This window comes from Cyrtonyx montezumae, unplaced genomic scaffold (assembly GCF_038088225.1).
Source record: "Cyrtonyx montezumae isolate F1298 unplaced genomic scaffold, pur_monq_1.0 scaffold_1, whole genome shotgun sequence".
Taxonomy (NCBI): domain Eukaryota; kingdom Metazoa; phylum Chordata; class Aves; order Galliformes; family Odontophoridae; genus Cyrtonyx; species Cyrtonyx montezumae.
In genome coordinates this window covers 15,171,972-15,192,110 of record NW_027071825.1, presented here as the reverse complement: position 1 = coordinate 15,192,110, position 20,139 = coordinate 15,171,972, and the positions used below count along the sequence as shown (strand labels likewise).

The 20,139-nt window shown below is 38.7% G+C and overlaps 1 protein-coding gene across 2 annotated transcripts in view; it reads left to right on the top strand.

Moving 5' to 3' along the window:
* Positions 1-20,139, top strand: part of TGFBR3 (transforming growth factor beta receptor 3) — a 108,773-nt gene that overhangs the window by 47,738 nt on the left and 40,896 nt on the right. For both annotated transcript variants that reach the window (XM_065741474.1, XM_065741464.1), the window contains exon 4: positions 12,354-12,491. In XM_065741474.1, coding sequence (XP_065597546.1) covers positions 12,354-12,491 — 138 coding nt within the window. The remainder of the gene's footprint in view (positions 1-12,353; positions 12,492-20,139) is intronic.

The window sequence follows — 20,139 nt, the reverse complement described above, 5'->3', positions numbered from 1 at the left end:
TTGTAAGGTCCTTCTCTAGCTCTGAGCGGTTGCATAACATTCTGGTTTTCTACAACTTTTGGCTTCAGTCTCAGAAATACAGGCCAGCTATCTTGTGACGCTGAGGCCATCCGGATCAGCAGCATCCTTTTCACCCTGTTACTGCTTGTTCCTTGATGATCTGTGGCTCACAATGTCATGGAGGTCAGTGCTGCCAAGGGCTTCTCTTGACTCCTGGCCTGACTCAGCTTGCCTACGCCCTGTGTTTGTGTGCATTTCAGCTTCCTGAACTCTCCATCATTGCTGTAGGTCAGCAAAGGCACCTCTTTTTGCCCGGTGCCGTGGGACTCTGGCCAAATATTGGTACCGCTATCCCTGCACACTATGCTTGTACATATTCTGTCTCTGATGGCTGTAGCAGTGATCAGTGCAAGGAAGCTGGTTATCCAAGGAAACTCTTGTTTGTTTGGACTTCATTCTGAAAGCTTTGTGTGGTTCATGTGTATTGCAGTCAGAAAGGAGCAAGGCTGTGAAGAGGGCAGCACAGGGCAGGAGCCAGGAGTGCTGTGTGGAGGTCTCAGTTGGTGGATGGGGAGGTGGTGTCTCAGTGCAGTGTACTCACTGTGACATTGGGCTGATGAGGAAGTGGACCCAAACATGGAACTGCTGAAGCCGAACAATAATGGTGGCAAGCTCCCCAGAGCTGTTGCTGTTCTTGCCTTTCTCAGGTGATGCCATGTCTGCCAAAGCTGCCGCTTCTTTGCAGCTGATACTCTTCAGTGAAACTGGTATCTTAATTGCCTTGCCTAGTGGACACAGTGTTGCCACGTCTTAAAAAACAAAAGACACCTTCATTCAGAGAAGGCTCACAACCCTCTTTTCTTTGTTAGCACTTTAACACATGTGCTTGCATTAAATCCTAAAATCCTTTTATGTGGCTTTTTTTTTTCTTATTTTATTTATTTATTTATTTTTGCCCTGGCCTGCAGTTGCTGTGGGTTGTTTTCAGTCAGCCCGGGAATTGCTGGTCACTGAATCTGGCAATCATTTCATGCTCTGCCCACCAAAACTGCCAGAGGAAGTTCTGTGTCTGCCAGAAGAGGCTGTTTGTGCAGAGTTGCTGTCCTGCAGGAGCCATGCCTGGTGCCTGACTACTCTTAAAGAGACAACAGTGACTTTGCACAACTTGGAAGGTGCTGTGCAAACTCTTGGTGTTTTCTGATTCAAGAAATGGGATTGTTTTTCTAGCTTGGAAAATGAGACCTATTCTGTTTCATGGAGCTTCTTGGAACAGTGTGTGAAGTAATGCCAAGGCCCACCTCAAGAGGCTAAAGGGTTCAAAGGAAAAATGTCAGAATGACTTTTCTGATTGCTTTGAGTTTTTGGTTTTGCTGACCTTGAAATGGCCTGTTAGAAGCTGGAAGTCAGTCTTATTGACGTTTGTTTTCCTCTGCTGTGTGCCCTCAGATTGTTTTCCTCTGTGCGCCCTCAGATGCAGCTTTGCAGTTTCAGGATTGTAGGGAGAACTGGACAGCTGCCTCAACCTTAACTTTACAGGGCTTACTGGTATTCCTTCCTCTCTACTTCTCACATGTGTAGAAGCACATTGTATGTGTTGTGATTTTGATCGTAAAATGTGAATCAAGTTCTTGATCTCTAGTTCCCTCCTTAAGACTTCTTTCTATCTGTTGTGGCTTGGAATATTTATAAATTACTTCTTTGTCTATAGTTACTTTACCAAGAAAAGATAGTTCTGGAAGTGATAGCATTTCCAGACATCCATTTATATCACAAACTTGATGGACAGGCTCCAGTCTGGCTTTGGGCATGTGTGTGTGTATGAGGGAGATGCTGAATCAGTACTTGCCATGAGTGGCTGAATTTATGTTCTCTGGAGTATCTGTTTGACGCTAGAGTTGGAATCGATTGAGTTGCTCTTTCTTTGTTCCCAGCAGCAGGGAATTAATAAATTGTGTGCAGCATGTAGTGCTTCATGTTTACTTTCCTAGATCAGTTGAGAAAGTAAAATCTGTGGTGGGAAGGTGTGAGAAGAGGAAAAAACATTTTAATTGACTTTTTTTTAATGTACACAGATTGTGCTTTTACTAATGCTTTTCATGCACTCAAGTTTTTGTTTCTCCAGACGAGTTTCTCATTTTCCATATAAAACATAAACAGAGCACTTCCACAGTGGTAAAACTTATTTCAAGGAGAAGATGCGAAAATAGCACCACCAAGAGGTATAAATAGATGAAATTTAGGTTGCTTTAAAAAGTATGAAAGAATTATAGGTGGTTTATAGTTCACAGTGTCCCTTTAGCAGTTGTTTTGTCAATTTAAAAGATGGAAACATTTTTATGATTGGTGCTTGTGTAATATAAGCTAAGTGTGGCAGCGGTGGCATTCTATTAGAGCATGCAAGTGCTCAAGTGAAATTTTAAGGCCCTTTGGGAAATGTTATGCTGTGCTGCTGTTTAGCAGAGAAGCATGGGAGAACTTGCTTTTTTTTTTTATTTCAGAATAGGCCGTTAGGACATGCATTGTTGCCTCCAGTGCTTATTTGGCTTTCAAAGGATACTTAGAATGGGATAAAATAGACTCTAAAATAGACACCTGGAGCTATATGGAAAACTCATGCAACCGGGAAGCTGCAATCCATTTTTACACTGCTAGATGGAAAGCAAGGCAGTGTTTTCTTAATTGAATTTCTTTTCAAGGAAGAATCAGCGAGACCATACAGATAAGAAATGCTCACAGTGGTGTCACTGTGCATGAAATGTCTTGTGCAACAGCCTCACTAATTCTTCTGGAGGGTTTTTTCAGGTGTTCATGGCTTTGATTTTGCAAGCGTGTACAAATTTGAGCAGTCTTACATATATGGGAGAACTGATTAGACTGAGAAATTCTGGTTCCTCAGGGCTTTTTTTCAAGCACTCGGTGTAGTTTCATTCTCTGAAGTATTCCCCAATACTATTTTGCTTGTACAGAGTAAAAGCTATGGGGTTTTTTTTGTTTGTTTGTTTTTTTTGAAGTTTGAGAACAGAAAAAAACTGGACAGAATGAAGACCTACCTGATGGTAGGGGAATAGAGAAGACAATGTATTGACTGTGATTGTTGAATCTTCTGAAGACAGTTTTCTTTGTGCTTTCACTCACAAATGTAATGGAAATTAAGTATTACATACACTCTTGCAACACCTTTTACTCAGGCTGATAGGTTAGTGACAGTAAAGTGAATAAATCTGTTTCCTAAATCTGGTGCTGCTGCTGCTTACCTTTTCAGTTTCTTCCTTATGCGTGTGCCTACTGTTCTCTCCCTAGGCTTGGAGAGGAAGAATTTTGTCTTATGTCCAGTAAAGATGTGAACTCCTTATTTTACACTTCTCTATTTGACTGTGCCTTTCTAAAAGACACCTGCAGAATGGTGTTTCTGTTTTCCACTCATCTGGATCAATGTGTGGTCTGAAAACTTTGAGGAGCAAAGCCTCTTACATGCAGAGGCTGTCAAATGGAGTAACCCCTTGTCCTGCAGTCTTCCATCATATTTTTTGCATGTATTGCAAGCAATCTTTTCCTGCTTTGTGAAGTCTCCTTGCCTCAGCCTCTTCTCTACCTGCAGCTTTTGGAAAAGCAGAAAGTAACGTGTTCATCTGTTCAGGATTTACTCTCAAATTTGGAAACCCAGTGTTCAGATTCAAGTTTCACCATGATGTTCTCAGATCACCATGTACTATGTTAAATTTACATGGTGTTTTGCAGTTGAGATGAACTTTCTGTGTCTACAGTCAGAGCCTGTAAGATGTGAGGTTGTGCCCACACTGGGTCTCTGAACCAGGATTAGTTTGAGCTGATCTATGACTAATGAGACCCAAGGACAGGTGAGGCACATCAGTACTGCAGTGGTCCATCAATGCAGCCTCGTAGTTTCTAGCTGAGTGGCTCATGCATATCTAAGTTGCTAAAAATGCAGGCAGCAGGGACTTCTGTCTACCTGAAGAGTCTGTGTAGATTTTCTCAGAGTACCTCAAATGCCTTTAAGGAAAATGGTTCTGTTTGAACATAGTGATCTTATTTTTCAATGTAAGAAACACTTCCCTTGGAACAAGATCTGCTTTTACATTTTGTGCTTATAAAGTCTCAAACATGTTAGCCCTTCCATGCCCTCTGCTTTTTTTTTTCAGGACACTAGGCAATGTTAATCTGAAGACACAAGTATGTGATAATAGCTTAGGGATGGGGGGAGAGGAGTATGCTATCTAACTTACCTTGCAGCTCAGGTGATTCACCAAAAAGCTTAGATATGCAATGCATGTACACATAAGTACCGAGCAGAATGTTGTCTGGGGAGATGTATCCTTTTCCCATGAGCCTTCTATCTTAACTGTTAAAAATAAAACTTGCAAGTCTGATGTGATACCATTTTGTGAATAGGACAACAGTAGGGCAGATACTGTACTCAAGAGCTGCAGAAATGGATCTTGTGCCCTTAACCATATATAAAGACAAAAAGAAATTTTCCCACAAGATGTATAAAAGGAGAAATTTCCCCTTGGGATTCATTATACAGCATGTGAACAGTATTGACATCTACTGATTTATGCAAAGCTGAGTGAGTTGTCATGTTTTTGGTCTCAAGTGCTGGGAAGCTTGACGGCTATGTGGAAGGGCAGATGGCACAAATGGTTTCGCTTAATCTTTGGGAGTCTGAGCATCTAATTTGGGTCAAAGGAGAAATGGGTGCAGTGGTCCCAGCCTCACAAAGCTGGGCGTGGGCTTTCCATTGCACTGCAGGACTGGTTGCTAGAAGCAGCCCGTGCTCTGCAGGTGCTGAAGATGGGGATCGCATCTGGAGATTAAATTCGGCTGACAGCACAGAGATGTTTGCACAGAGACTGCTCCATGTGATGCAGCCAGAAGGTTTTGGAACGTTAATTTTTCAGGAGATATCTGTTTCTCTAAACCATACAATACCTGAGATATCAAAGACATAAAAACTGTTTTGAGATATATATATCTATGGGGAAAACTGGATCTTGTGTAATTCAGGTAAAGGAAATTCAGGTAGACTGTTTACATGTATGTACAATCCCTACTGAAAGCCCGTCTGTACACTGGGTTCAAATTTTAAAATTGTTGAAGTAGTTGTACTGGTTTATGTATGACTTATTACCCTTTGTGTTCTGAAATAGCTTTTCTTATATAAACTAACTTTCCTTTTTTTCTGTTTTGTTATTCCTGTTTTGTTATTCCTGCACTGTTTAAGCAATACCATTTGCTAATATGAATAGAACTTCAGTAACTGACAGCTTTGGTTCTAATTTTTTGACTATTACATATTTGCACAAATGATTAACATCTAATATAACATGATTACATTTGGCAGCTCCTGCTTAAAATAACAGCTTTAGAACATTAGAAATTAACTGGCTACATTCTTGTCCGACAATAAATTATGTGAGTGAGCTGTGGTCAGAAATGATCCAATGTTTTTAGAAAATTATAAGTGTTATTTGTAACGTCCCTGTGTCATAACTTTCTGACACTGTATGAGCTTCATTGCTTTCTGGATGGGCTTTTCAGAGTCTTCATTTACAGGCAAAGTTTACCAGAATAGTAATTTACCCCTGTACTTGTGAGGTTACTGGTGTGATACAAGGTCAGTTATGAACAGATGACATGTTTGCCAGGTACTGAGCAATATGTTGATGCCATACAGCATGCCACTGTGCTGTAATGTGCTCTAATGTACTCTTCTTACTGTGATATCATCAGAATCCTTTGAAAAAATAATTCCTAATGAAGAGTGTGCAGTGGGCCCTAAATCACTTGGGTTATCTGTGTTGGCCTTTTTGTTCTCCTGCCCTCTCTCTTTGTTGGAGTCCAGTATTCCCATCTGAGTGTTAGACCAAAAGGGTCAGCAGATTGCACAATAGTATGCTTTTTTTTTTTACTAGGTAATGTGTGGGACCACATCATCTCTGGCTTAATGCCATGAGCTGCAGTGGAATTGTGCCAGGGTGAATCTTTCCCATGATTTTCACATCTGAACTAAAACTGCAGTTCACTTGATCTGATTGTCTCTGTAGAATGTGGATGAGAAGATTCGGGCAATGCCAATCCATTTACAACCATGCATTTGGGGTAAAATAAAATCAACCCTGCTCTCTCCTGGCATCACTACGTTGCTCACCATGTGGTTGTGTGGGGTTGTTGTGTGCTTGCTTTGTGGTAGTGCTGCTTGAGCAGCAGCATCTCTTTATTTCTGGCCTGACAGAGAGGAAAGCGTGGTGTCTCTCTGGCAAAGGCTGTGGCAAAGGCAAAATATCCTTCAGTGATAATTCCATATGAACATAGTTTGTATTTCCTGGAAAAATATGCAGTCTCTCTCCCAGAAACCATTGGCTCCTGAAGGCTGTTCAGTGCAATCTACTATAGCTGGCTTGATGTCAATTTTGTAACACAATATTTAAGGAACATAGCAAAAATACCAATAAATTGATAAAATACATGTTTTGTTTTGAACTCTTAGTCCCTGTGTGAAGAGTACAGCTTTACTTTACTTTCTTTACTTTAGTCTTGAAAATGAAAAATTAAAATGTCCCGGAGATTCTTCCCAAAGCAATTGATAAAAAGTGTTTAGAAATGGCACCGTACCAGATCTCACCATTGGAGGTGGGTTTGTGGTTTAATCTTTTACTGCACTTTTTTTACAGCAATATATTGGCAATAAAATTTTTCAAGTGAATTTCAGAAGAATGTCTAAACATCTTATAGTGAATGGTATAGTGAATAGTTTTCTAATTATAATCTATATTAGTTTTCACTAATATATTTATACTCTATATTATATATACTTAAATATATACCAATATAAAGCGGGTAGTGTATACTGTCTTGCTAATGAACTGTGAAGGTAAGCTTCTTTGTATTTTTTCTTTAAATTTAGAGTAGTTTTTTCTGTAAGTATTAGATTGAAAAAACTTGTAATGGTGGTGAACATTTAAAAAAATCCATTTTCTTTTCTTGTCTGCTTTGTACTAATTAACTTCATCTCTGCAGCTCAGCATTAAGTTGTCATAAATCCATCTTCAGGGTGTCACTAGTAAGTCAGAAAACCTGTTTCCATGACCATGATCTGTGAGTTAAAATTCATTCTCCTCTTCTGTCTTACGAAACAGCTGTCCTAGCCTGGGCAGCGTAGTTCAGTCCAACACAGAATGTTTTGTCCTGGTTTATTAGCACAAATTGACGGTGGCTGTTTTGGAAAAAGAGCAATGGATTTATCCTAAGGACTTCACGCTGGAATAGTTAATTCATCCTTGCAAATCCTTGGCTCTTGACTTTAATCTTTGAGAACAAAACACAGTCTGTGATTTGATACCTTGAAGTCAGCAAAACAAAATGGTACTTTTTAGCAGCAGTGTTTACTTTGATCAGTTTTCAACTTTTGTGCCCTTGCATTTCACATACTACAAATTGCTTTAGCAGAGTAGTGGGGCAGGAGCCCATAGACTGTTTTTGCAGTTGGTTGCTGTGGTGATACTCAGCCATCCATGAAACTGTGATCTCTGGGGAGACAGAGCTGCTGCAGCCGCCCTAACCTTGCTGCTATCACATGGATCTGTGGAGACCTTAAAGGAACTTTGCAAACTGTCGACAGACAGTAGTGATGATTGTGAGCTGGCTGAGTAATGCCAGCTTCTGTCCAGTAGACGTGGTGCCAGTGAATGCTATATCCTTTTGAAGTGTTTTTATAAAATAGCTTTCATAAAATAATATTGAAAGGTTCGTTCTAAAAGAAAGGCAGAGCTGCTCTGTGGCTTATTTTCTAGTCATAGTTGCATCCTTCCTTGTTTGTATGCAAATGTATCGTTTGTAACTTAATGCGTTGGTAGATTTTGTTATAGATGTTTGTAGAGTAGCCTTAGTTTAATTTTTAATTTTTTATTTTTATACCTATGACCTAAGTTGTTGTTTTCTTCGCAAAGTAGTCACTTATTTGAAGGAGTGATTTGTAAGCAAAAGGGAACAGGGAAGAACAGACCTGAGTCAGGAAAGAGCAGCTTTGCTTTGCAAACAGCTCCTGTACCTGAACCTTGCTGAAACATGCAGTGGTGGCCACATGCCCATAAAGTCTGGCCTAGCACTGGCTGCGTGGGGACCATGCTGCTATATACCACCTCAGTACTCAATTGAGCCCTTCACAAGCAGCAAGGAACATGTTGGGCCACAGTGGCTTTTTTCCCTGTACTGTTGTTATGCTGCTCTGCTTGGTTAATGCTGTTCCTTCATGTATTTTAAAGACAACGTGGTCAGAGCGGCAGCAGCTGGTTGTTAAATGGACTGGGTGCTTTACTACACTTAATGATGCTGGTTTAGTTTTCTCTTGGTATTGCCTGATCAAACTGCTCTTCTAGAGCTATTTGAGATACTGAGGTAGTATGCTCCTGAGAAGCACAAAATGTGTGTATTTTGTAACTGTGTGAGAGCTTACAAGAGTGCATGGAGAATATCTCTACCGATCCATCATTTTAAATAATAATAAGCTTCTGTGGGAGGTTCAGAAAAGTATGTTTTACCATTGTGTTTATTAATGGGTTCAGCATTTTGCACCTTGTCTTTGTATGTAGCTGTACCGAGCTGAGCACACACAGCATTGCCTAGAAGCCCCATTGGGGAAATCCTTCATGTGATTATTTAATAGTATAAGTTCTGCCTATGAAAATGCTAAAAAGTAAGGGAAAACTTTGTAGTTAGCTCTTCTGCTATTAATTAGAAACATTTTGTTGGTGGTTTGGAAATATCCAGTACCTTTCTGTTAATGTGTGCAGTGTTTAGATGGTGCTATGAACTGTCTAGACGTTTGAAAAAGAAGAGCTCAGAAACTAAGATGAGAAAGGAGGAAAATGTGGCTAGGAGAAGTGGAGCATCGTGTCAAATACAGCTGATATATGGATTCCTAGATGGACAGGGGAGGCACCCTAACAGAAATGACTTTTTGGTTAAACCATGAGAACTACTTCTGTAGGTCTTTTCATTGGGAATAGTTGCATTCAGACAGGGCTGCCCAGGTGCTAGAAATGACCATGATGGTCCTGAGCAGAGGTTGAGCAGCACTGCGGGATTTTTTTAGTCTGGTAAAGCTGCACTGGTGCTGAGGACTCCAAGAGGTAGACAGGGAAAGTCTTTGCCAAGGGATGTAGTGACAGAAGCTGCACAGAAGGTGTGCATGTGAACTGTATTAACTGCCAAATCTGGAGCTACGGGTATGAATTCCACATTATGTATTTGCTGTCGTGCTCATGAGCAAAATGAGGAGTGCAGTAATGCAAAATCCTATTTATGCAGATTCTTTTCACAAAACCACTTGATTTGCTTATGAAAAATTAATTTTTGGATTAATGTCTTACAGCTTTTCTTATGGATCAGCCTGCACTTTTCATGCAGAAATGCAGGAAAAATTCATTATGAGACAGAACTTATGTAACAGATCCAGCCAACGGCATTCATAAATACACCACTAGTTCTGGAGAGCTTTATTTCCATAGATACTGTATTCTCATAGGTGGATGTAATCATGTATGTATGCATTATATACATACTTGTAATAGCAACTAGGAAATCTAACAGTAGATCCAGTTGCAAAGAGTCCGATTTACTCAGGTATGATTTCTCTTTGTGCTCTCTCACATCACCAAAGTAACAGGCAGAAATCTTCATGAAGTCTAAAACATCTGTCTTGTCTGGTAGATGCTGGCTTTGGATAAACCTGTCTGACATCAATTGAAATAGAGATACTTCTCCATTTTCTAATTACCCAAAGGATTTGGTCTATGTCTGAGATGAAGTGTTCAGTGTGTTGTTTCTTATAATCATTTGTTTTTAATAAATATTAGAGATTTTAAATAGCAGCAATTTTGAAACTGTCTATAGAAGTGTCTTCTTTTAATTAAACCGGTGTTCTAAGAAAAACACAAGCAGTGTGCAAACCTAAGCTGTGTGCCCCAACTGACCAATGTCAGGAAATTGTTGATGTTTTTATTTTCTTGGTTATTTAAGTACAGAAACCTATGTTACAACTCACTTCATTAACATTTACATTAGCCCGTGGTTAGTTTGGGATCAGAAGAAGCCAGTTACTGTTTGGTTGTGAAAATGTGGCTATGGATAGATAAAGTAAGATTGGACAAATGCAATATTCACAGCATTTAGTGTAGGAGACTTCTTTTGTTGGCAGGTTCAAGTTTGTAGAGTTTACAGTCAGATAGACTTTATGCCCTTTGGAACTGAAAAAGATATCAGACTACAATATGAACTTGTTTGCCAGATAAGGACTGCAAAAGATAAAATTTGACTGCTTTGGTAAATTTAGATTACAATATTTGTATTGCTTTGTAAGAAAACTGTATTACATAACCCCAGAACTAGGTAATTATGTTTAATAGTTTAAACAGCTTAACGCTAATTAGCCGTGATTACAGCTGAAAAACCACAAGAATTAATGAAAGCTTTTTAATAGCAGTGAATTTAATAGCTAATAGTTCTAAACAACTTTTTCTACTATTAGCTCTTTCCATTTCTAGATGGAGCAACCAAGTGGGAACCTTTTAAAAAACAAAGATTTTTTTCTTTTTTTTTTCATCTAACTGAATTATTTTGACTTCATAGCGTGATACTGTAAAACAGTTTTCATAACTAAGATCATGGCTGCGTGGTATCTGAAGTCTGTGTCATTCTCTGCTACCATTCACAGTGGTAACGTCCTGCAGTTTCCTAAAAGGAGCTATTTTATTCTTTTGAAGCTGAAAATGGAAGGAAATGCTGTCCTTGGAACACGAAGTAATCTGTGGTACTTTATGCTTTCTTCTGGAAATGCGTAAATACAAATAGGCCACCTGTAGTGAGAGATCAAGTGCTTGGAGATGTGGCTGCATTTCCTTGGGAAGTGGAGTTGCTCAGCCTTTCTTCAGTCATTCAGTGTTGCCCAGCGTGCACTTTGTCCTGGAAAGAACAAATTTCTTTAGAACAGATGTGTAGGTTCAACCACTTGAAATGAGATTTTACCATCTTTTATTTTTTTATGTTTTAAGCAATGGTAGGCATACTCAGTTGGTTTCTAGCTTCCCTCTAGTTACACAAATCTGCTTTTACGCTAATAGTAAACTGATATTTACCACCGTGTAAGAGTAATGAAATAAACAATACATTCAGTTTCTCTAGCAGGAGACAAAACTCATTCTGAACTACCATATTCTTATTCAGATTCAGTTCAGACCTGCCCACATTCTCCACCAAAAACTGTCAGTCGTTTACAGGCTGCTTCAGCCTGGTTCTGCAACAAATGGGGTGGGGAGAAAAGGGAAAGCATAGGGAGATGGGCCTAAAAACAAAGTAGCAGCAATGTTCTCTGGAGGAAAACCAATTTACTAAGTGAGGTATTGGAATACAAAATGACACAGTATATTACAATATAATTGAAATTTGTTAATTAATCATATAAAATGAGAGAGTGTCCAAAACCAAAGGCCTTACTCTAAAGCTGAAGGTGAGGTGGCTAGAAAGCTCCCACTGCCAATGAACAGCAAAAAGAGGCATTCTTGGAATTGTGTGCAGTTTTATCTTTCCCTCTGAGTGAAAAATGGGAATGCAAAGTTGTCCTGGGGTATCTAGTTCTTCTCTTCTGAGAATCAGGTACCTGGAAATCTAGCAGTGCATGGAACTGGAGCATTAACTCTTTAGCTCCCAATGTCTTGAATGATTTTATGATGTGGAATACCGATAACAAAAATCATAAAACCATGACAACCATGTACTGTTTTTTTTCCATGATGATAATAAGCATTTTCTTTCTTGAGTATGCAAGTATTTCTTTGTGAATTCCTTCCATAAGCTGGTGTTCTGCTAGATTGTTTTTCTGGATTTGTTTCTTCTGTTTTGTTTGTTTAGTTTTATTTATTTTGCAGGTTAGAGTTATGCCCTAATAGCATAAATAGATGAGGTTTTGTACTCTTAAGCCAGCTTTGTAGGCTACCATCAGAAATTGGAGTTTTCTTTGCTGTTCTTTTTATCTCCTTGTTCTTCAGCTCTCAACTTAGTGGTTTGACCTTTAGCGTAAGCTATTTTTCATCAGCATTTGCCAAGGTTTTCTTAAACACTTTAGCAGTGCTTTGGAAGCATAGAGCAGAAATGTTAACTATTTCATTCTTTATTTTATCTGTACTCTTGTTGACTGACATTTTTTGGAAAGTAGATTAGTCCTTCTTGGGTCAGAAGGTCTGAACGTTGGGAGCCCTGATGTATAATAAAAGTGACCTCTGATTCATTGTTTCAAAACTTGTAACACAGCACTCATGTATTTCTTTATTTCTCTGTAGGTCACATTACACTTGACTCCAATTTCATCAGTGCATATTCACCAGAAACCTTTGGTGTTTCTTCTCAACTCACCTTTGCCTCTGGTCTGGAAGCTAAAAACAGAAAGACTGGCACCTGGAATCCGGAGAGTTTTCTTTGTAAGTATACACAGTCCTCTGGCCTGCTCTGTATCATAGCTCTTAGTCACACAAGACATAAAGTTAATGGCATTCATTTGGAAAATTTTTAAACATACATAAAAAAAAGCAAGTTAACAGGAGGTCAAGTTTCAATATCAGGCTCCGGGGAACAGTTAGGTGGTAGGGCAAAGCAGTTTGGAAAAAGTACCCAATTACCTGTTACACGAACTCAAGTAAAAGAAACCAAAATTGCTTTTTATAATCTGCATATCAGGTAGTTATTAACACCAGCAGCAATTCCAGTTCAAGAAGTTGTGAGGTTATAGTGGATTGCATGTCCTGATTAGAAGTTTGATAATACAGTGCAAAAAGCCCTCAAAGCAGTGGGAAATGTTAGGGGGGAGTGCCAGTTGTGTGGTCTTTGAACAAACAAAAATTTGTATGTATTGAGTTCAAGATATGTTTGCTTCTAATGAAGCTTGGTCTACTGAAATGACCATCTAAGCCTAGAATGAAGTCATCTTTATTTCTCAGAAGGACTGGAGCGCTGCTTGTAATGTAGGATCCAAATATTACCTAGTATTTGTAAATCATGTCCGTACAGTTTGCCAGGACATTCAAGTTTGCTATTTGTAGTGAAACAGACAAGTTGTTTGGATTGAATTTTTAATGTGTGACATCATGTCTAATCATGAGTTGTCGTTATTAAAGTTGCAGCTTTTACTATATTCAATTCTAATTGCAGAACTAAACTTGATTATTTTTAGCTATGTCCTTATAGGGTTCAGTTTTGCTCCTCCAGCATAGCTGACTGCTTCTGCTGTACCTGATGGGAGAAAACTCAGTGGTGTCACTGTGCATCAGTAGAAGGGAAAGATGCCCTGTGCTGCAGCAGTTAGCACACTGTGAAGGGTCACTTGTCTCTGTTGTCTTGGTATAATGGTGACACCAACAAGTTCACAGGACACCAAAAGTTTTTCTGGGATTGATTTCTTTTTCCTTCCATCAAGGTACAACAGTAGGAAGACCTTTAGTATTTTACTACTCCATCCTGATTCCAGTGCTATTCATTACTGACAGATGTTCTAAACAAACAAAAGAATGTTGTATTTTAAAGGTGTTCTCAATCTCAGTTTTTCTCATTAACATTTTAGAGACTCTTAACTGTTATCTTGTTGTTTACTGTTCATTGTATATGCCTTTAATAGAACCAGTACAGTTCAGATCTGCTAAGAAAATGACTGAAGATGTTGATGAACAGCAGTATTAGAGTCCTCATTCTTCCTCTGTCCGAAAGAAACAGCACCTTTCACCAGTTAATCTAGACTTAGTCATATCTTCAGTTTAGTTTTTATCTCCTCCTGCTGTTACTATATTATCACTTTCATTACATCTCAGCTAATCTGTTTTCAGCCCTCTCTTCTCTCTTCAGTATTTTCCTTCTTCTTTTGCCTTGCCTTGACTTTGGAATTGAAGAGACTGTGCTGAGAGCCATCAATTTCTGCACAGCAGACCATGCCAGTGCTCAGACTGTGACTGTGCTGGGCTTGCTTTGCTTGGCTCGGCAGCCTGCAGTAAGGCACGAGAACAATAGGAATGTGCCTAAGGCCTTAGCTGCCAAAACTGTTTGATTAGCCAAGTGTTTGCTTCAGAAAAGTGCTTCAATCTCTTCTGACTCAAAACAGACCTGAAAACAAAAACAGTCTCGAAAACATAAGCAGCAGCCGTTGTGATTTGTGCCAAAAAAAGACATTATAAGTTTATTTGAATTTCTTACCAGGGACTCATCAACTTTTTTATTCCTTGTATATCAATTTCTCAGTAGTTATGACTTGTGTTAGCTGGCTGAACAACTTAACCTGTGGTAATAGGTTAATTTCCTAGTTTCACAGTTCCACTCTGCTCAAAAATGTTTTTTTATCTGTATTGTTTTGTCTGTATGTTGCTTTAAAAAAATAAGACTACACAGAATCATGTTGCACAGGAAACTATGGGAAATGGTGAAAAATCAACTTGTGAACACATGTACCACCCCTGAAAGAAATAGATCAGCTCTAGTTTGGCAGCAGAGCTGCTGATCTGTGTTAGGCCATGCCATACTGCTGTCACTAGTGCAGCTTCTGACCTGAAGAAGCCACCTGCCTCCTTGCAGAATCAGGGGTTTTTATTTCCAGGTATTTCCAAGTGAGTTATGGAGCAGATGGACATACCTCTTCTACTCTCCCTTCCTCCTTACCTGACCCCTCAATAAGTTCCAGAGAATTAAGCTTAAGTGTGTAAATGAGAGCTGTAAGGAGCATAGGGTGCAGAACTGGCTTCACTGACCCATCTTGTTTGAAGATACTTGGCTTATACATGTACTTCTGCAGTTATGTCTTGTTCGTTCTCCTTATGTTTACAAGCCAGAAAACAGTATTTTGAATCATAAAGGATTTCAAATATAAAAATGTTTTGATGTCTGTGAATTCTATGCTCAAAACAGGAATGTGTGTCATGCATACCATAGGAGTGTCATAACTATTGTGTCTGTCTCTATGGAAGCCTGAGGCAGGGTAATCATTGTCTTTCCAGCCTCTCTTTCAGACATTTCATACAATGTGTTCATTCACAATTTTATTAATATACTGTATGTAAATTGTGAATTGCACTGTTTTATTGTTTTGAGTCTAGGTAGTTAAGTAAAAATGTTTAATTGGCAACTTCTGGGACTTGTTAGTGGTAAGGAAAACACTCCTGGAGCCAAGTCCTGGCTGTTTATTTCTTACAATTAACCAGCTGTTAGATTTGTCCCTGTATAGCATCCTAATAAAGTTTAAGTCATTTCAGAGAAGTTATTTGAATAAATAAATACACAAGGTATATTATAAGGTCAAAAGCTATTTCTTAAAAGGAAGATAACTCTAGGAAATGAGCAGATAATAAAGCAGTCTGTGAAATGCTGTTAGTAGCCTTGTACAGGTGGAGAAAATAATATACACTGAGGTTAAACAATATTTCTGTTGCAGCAGAGTAGAACTATGACGGCATATTCTTGGTATCCTTGTTAGTAAGATACTCTGCTTCCCTTAGTTTGTGAGTTCATTGTTTGAGTTTCCACTGCAATAGGATAGATTGACAACAACAAAGGTAAGTGGTCTCAGATTGCTGATTGTTTTTAAAATTTATTTTATTATTTATTATTTACTTTATTATTATCTCTCTATATGTATATATGGAGAAAAATGAAGAGATTTAAAAGCTTGTGTCAGCATATATCCAGAAGACCAAGAAAGCATACAGTAGTAGTACTGAGTCAGGCTGGAGTTCGGCCTGACTAAAGCTTGGATTGCTGTCTTGGGTCAGGTCCTCCATTAGGAAGAAATTTAAATGAATGGTAGAGAAAATCTGGCCTCCAGGCACATGGTTGAAGTGTAGAGAAAAGTACAAAGTACTTTGTAGATTCTTTTGTTGTTGTTTTTTTTTTCCCAAAACAATGCAATGAATGGAAGCACAGTGATGGTTACAGTAGTTGGGAGGAAGGCCCCTGGGATGGTGCTTAAAGGACTTTACTTGTCCATTGCCTTTGTGTAGTTATTGTGCTGCATTCCGCCTCTGTGAACCAGTCAGAACATTAGTGAATAGCCCTAAGAAAAAATGTTGGCATCTCAATAAAATTTAACATAAGATATCAATAATTTTCCTGGTAGGTTCATTTGTAAATCAATATAAATGCAATTCTTGAATCCCCTCTGAACTGCCTTGAATTTCATTCAGCTGAGTTACTCACGTGGTAATTCTCTATACTGAGAGTCAAAAGGCAGTTATTCATATGCTTAATCATAAGGAGGAGAGGCAGAAAAAAGAAGTATTAAAATATACGTGTTTTGTATTCTCAAGTCAAAAGTGATGCAGTAATGATTATAGAACTGTAATGCTGTTTCTCTGGTGTACATAATATTTCTGTGCTGTGCAAGATAAAGAGGTCAGGCGTGAAAACTAATAGCCATGTTTTAGTGCACAAGTGTTCTTGTAAACTACAGATAATTCTTTTTTGCTTTACATGCTTAAAAATAAAAATGAAAAAAAAAAACACTATTTAAATTAGATAACAGATGCTTCTTCTGAGCTGTTTTCCCCTGTTGCAGCTGAGTTCTCTCAGGTTACCTGGGAGAAAGCAGAAGGATGGAGATAGGTTGTTGAAGCTGTGGGAGTGTCAAAAAGGGCAAATTTCTGCATGAGTTAGAGAAAGTGATTACATGGTGACTGTGTAGTACAGTGTTAAGGTTACATCTGGCTTAGACAAGATTATTTTCAAAGAGTCTGTGTGAGTTATATATATATCTTGATGGGTTAAATAGGTGGTGCCAGCAAAATAACTGTGATTTTAGTACAGTAGGTCCTGAGTTTATTCTCATCATGCTGAAAATTAACCTACCTAATTATCATGGTATTTCAATCTGGGAACACCTAAACGGTGTGACTGCCTGACCTAAGTCACTGAAAATCACCACTTTGACTACTGATGTATCTAGTCATATTAATATGATTGGATATTCTTACGTGTCACAGAAATACATGCCTGAGGATTGGGCACTTTCTGGCTGGAGAGTTCCTGGGCTGGTGGACCATCAGCCCCCTCTAGAAAGAGCAGCACACAGATGGAAGGTCTGTTTAGTTCAGCAAAGGGAATATTTAGCACTTGTGCTAAATGCTGCTTTTCACTAGGAAGTAACATCAGAATTGTACCGGAAAGAGACAGCGAGAGAGAGGGTACATCTTTACCAGAGATTAGCCTGGCTAGATTACAACAGATCTCAATTTTATGTAAGTTAGGCAGCACCTGCAGAAAATACTTCTTTGATCCTTTTACAGGCCAATTTTGCAGAAAAACCCAACCAGACTTTTCCCACCACCACACTTAAATTTCTATATAACAAAATAATTTCCTCTCTTCCCCTGAAGTCATTATTTTACTCCTTCCCTAAAAGCAGTTTATTAAGAACATGTCTTGGCAGAAAACCAGAAAGTTTATGAAGCTGCCCAGAATGAGGGTTTTGCAGATGCTGCTCACTAGTGATTTCTCTCTTCAGATTTGTTAGCTTTCTGAATTGCCTTTATAGCATAGGAATGTCTTTATTGGGCAAGTGAAACTAATCAGAATTAAATGCAAAAAAAATGGACCCCAATCCTTTTTGCTTTCCTGAGAGAAATTGCTGTTAGATTTCCCACCTCCTCCTCCTCCCCCCCAAAATTCTTAACTATCTACTTTAGTAGTGCTTATATTATTTGGTTAAGGATGCGCTGCTTCAGCTCTTCCTCTGTTAGGTATTCAGGTAATTGGCTGAATAAGAGTTACAGATGCAAAAGCACTTAAGAAGTGAATAACCTGACAAGAAATTGGTAAAATGGAAGAAGCAACAGTAGTAATAATAAATGTAAAACCACATCATGTGATTTTGTCTTGATATTTGAGAAGAAGAAAAGAAAAAGCTGTAAAGAAAAATAAGTGATAGAATGATGAATTTAATTATTAGTCATTTGTGTATTTCTAAGAAGAAGAAAAAGGATGTTCTTATTTCTTCAGCCAATAGCTAGTTTATTCCTTTCACTTCGTGAAAATATGGTTCACATATTTTGGGTCCCTGCCACCAAACCACAAGCTGCTCTATGGTTTGCACTAGATTTTGGATGACTGACAAAACGCTCTGAAAAACAAGTGCTATTTGTTTTCCTGTGCCTAGTATTTAACGGGAAATCAGGAGACTAAGTTTCCAATCACTTGCTAAACAGACCCAGATGCGAACAGAGTGCTCTGCTAGAAGAGTGAGAAAGGATAAGAAGTGCATGACTAGTGATAAATTTAGAATAAACAGTGACCTTTCACTATTCAAAATAAAATGCTGTAGATTTTCGGTGTTGTGACAGTGTGAAGAGAAATTTATAAGGACGGTTGCATTTCTATAGAATCCTGTATTTGTTTTTTGTTTAAATCTTCATAGTTCTACTTAGAAGCAGGAAATAATCCCATAGTTACCCTTTTCCACTTGGCAGAGTTCATATTCCCCCTTCCCATACCATTTCCGTGCTTTTTTTGAAAGAATGTGAAAATAACATTAAGTGTCTAATTAAAAGCAGTGTTTTGTAAACAGTAACTTTTATTATGTTTGTCACAATAGTAGAATGCCTTAGAGACTTTCTCATTTGGCTTGATTCACCTCCTGACAAAATCCTGCTTTTCTAGTCTGTGTAACTGTTTTACTCCTAGAAATTTCAGAGGCTACATATAAGAGCTGTTCTTGGCAATCAACTGGAAGGGTTTTGTAAGAAGTAGAGATAGCAGAAAATGACAGAGCGCTTAATACGTACTTAACAGTGATGCATTGTGTGCATTCAGTAAAGTGGAGGGTGAAAGAGCACCATAGCCCTAGTGAAGCATCTTTAAATACCTGGATTGTTTTGATTCAAACTTACTTCATGAAAGGTTAGAGAAGAGAATGAATATTATTAACTTATAAAGCTAGGTGTAGTTCATGGCAAATAAGTCTGTATGTGGTAGCATGATGTCCCAAAACAGGGGACTTCTTTACAACACGGAAGTATCTTTTGCTTTCAGCGTAAAGCACTTTCATCTGGGAAAAAATATTTCAAAATTCCCAAGTTGCTGGTAGATACCAGATGAAGCTATGCAAGTCTTTATGCCTTAGTTCCTCCTTTCATGGGATGGTCAGGCCCAGTTCTTTTTTGGAGCTTGGTTTGCTAATGCTATCACAGCTCCTATTAGATTCTCTCATGGCCCAGGTGATTTAAGCCATTTTTCAAAACTCAGGCTTCATTTCCTGCTGTTTCATTAAGCTTCAAGGCTGGGCTGTCTTCACGAGTTGCTGCTTCAACAAAGGCTTTGTGTTCATCTTGGGTTTTATGAAAAATCAAGTTGCAAGACCGAGGAAAGAAATAACATTCTGGCTTCTGGAGATTGTAGTGGACCCTTTCTGCAATGGGCTGAAGTGTCTGGAGCCAGATTCCTGTGCTCATTTTTGTCTCTCCTGTATTGTCACAGTTTCTTCCTGTCCTCACTTGCTCCAGTTGATGGGGGTTTTGCTAGTGGAAGTTAACAGAAGCAAGCAGCACATTTTGGCAGACTACTGGTGTTAGTGACACAGAGATAATAAATCACAACAGGTTGTTATTGAGTCACTGATTCCAGTGGAAACTATAGCTGCAGTTGCCTAGATATGATTGAATTCACCCTTTCTCTCCTTCTGCTAGATTTAATCTGTCTTGAAACAAAATCCCTGAAAAAGCTTCTGGTACATTATTTTGTTCAGATCAACTCAATGTGTTGAACCTATTAAGATGGTGTTAGATTACTGTGAGGTAAGTGAACCTGTATATGTTAAACTCCTGCTGAGCCCTAAACTCTGGGGACAGATTTCACCTTCGTGTCATTTTTTTCATTTTTATCATGGTTCTTCCCATGGTGGTTTCAAAAGTTGCACTTGCTTTGATATGGTTTCAACTTAGATGGAAAATTTCTAGATTTTCTTTCCAGATGCATATAAATGTGCCAGAGTTATCCCACAAGGTTCTGCATTCATCCTGAGGAAGTGTTGAGGAGCCTTAATTCCTATCAGGTTCTTTGATAGTTGGTGGACTCAACATCCCTGCAGAAGCAGAATTAAAGTCTGCA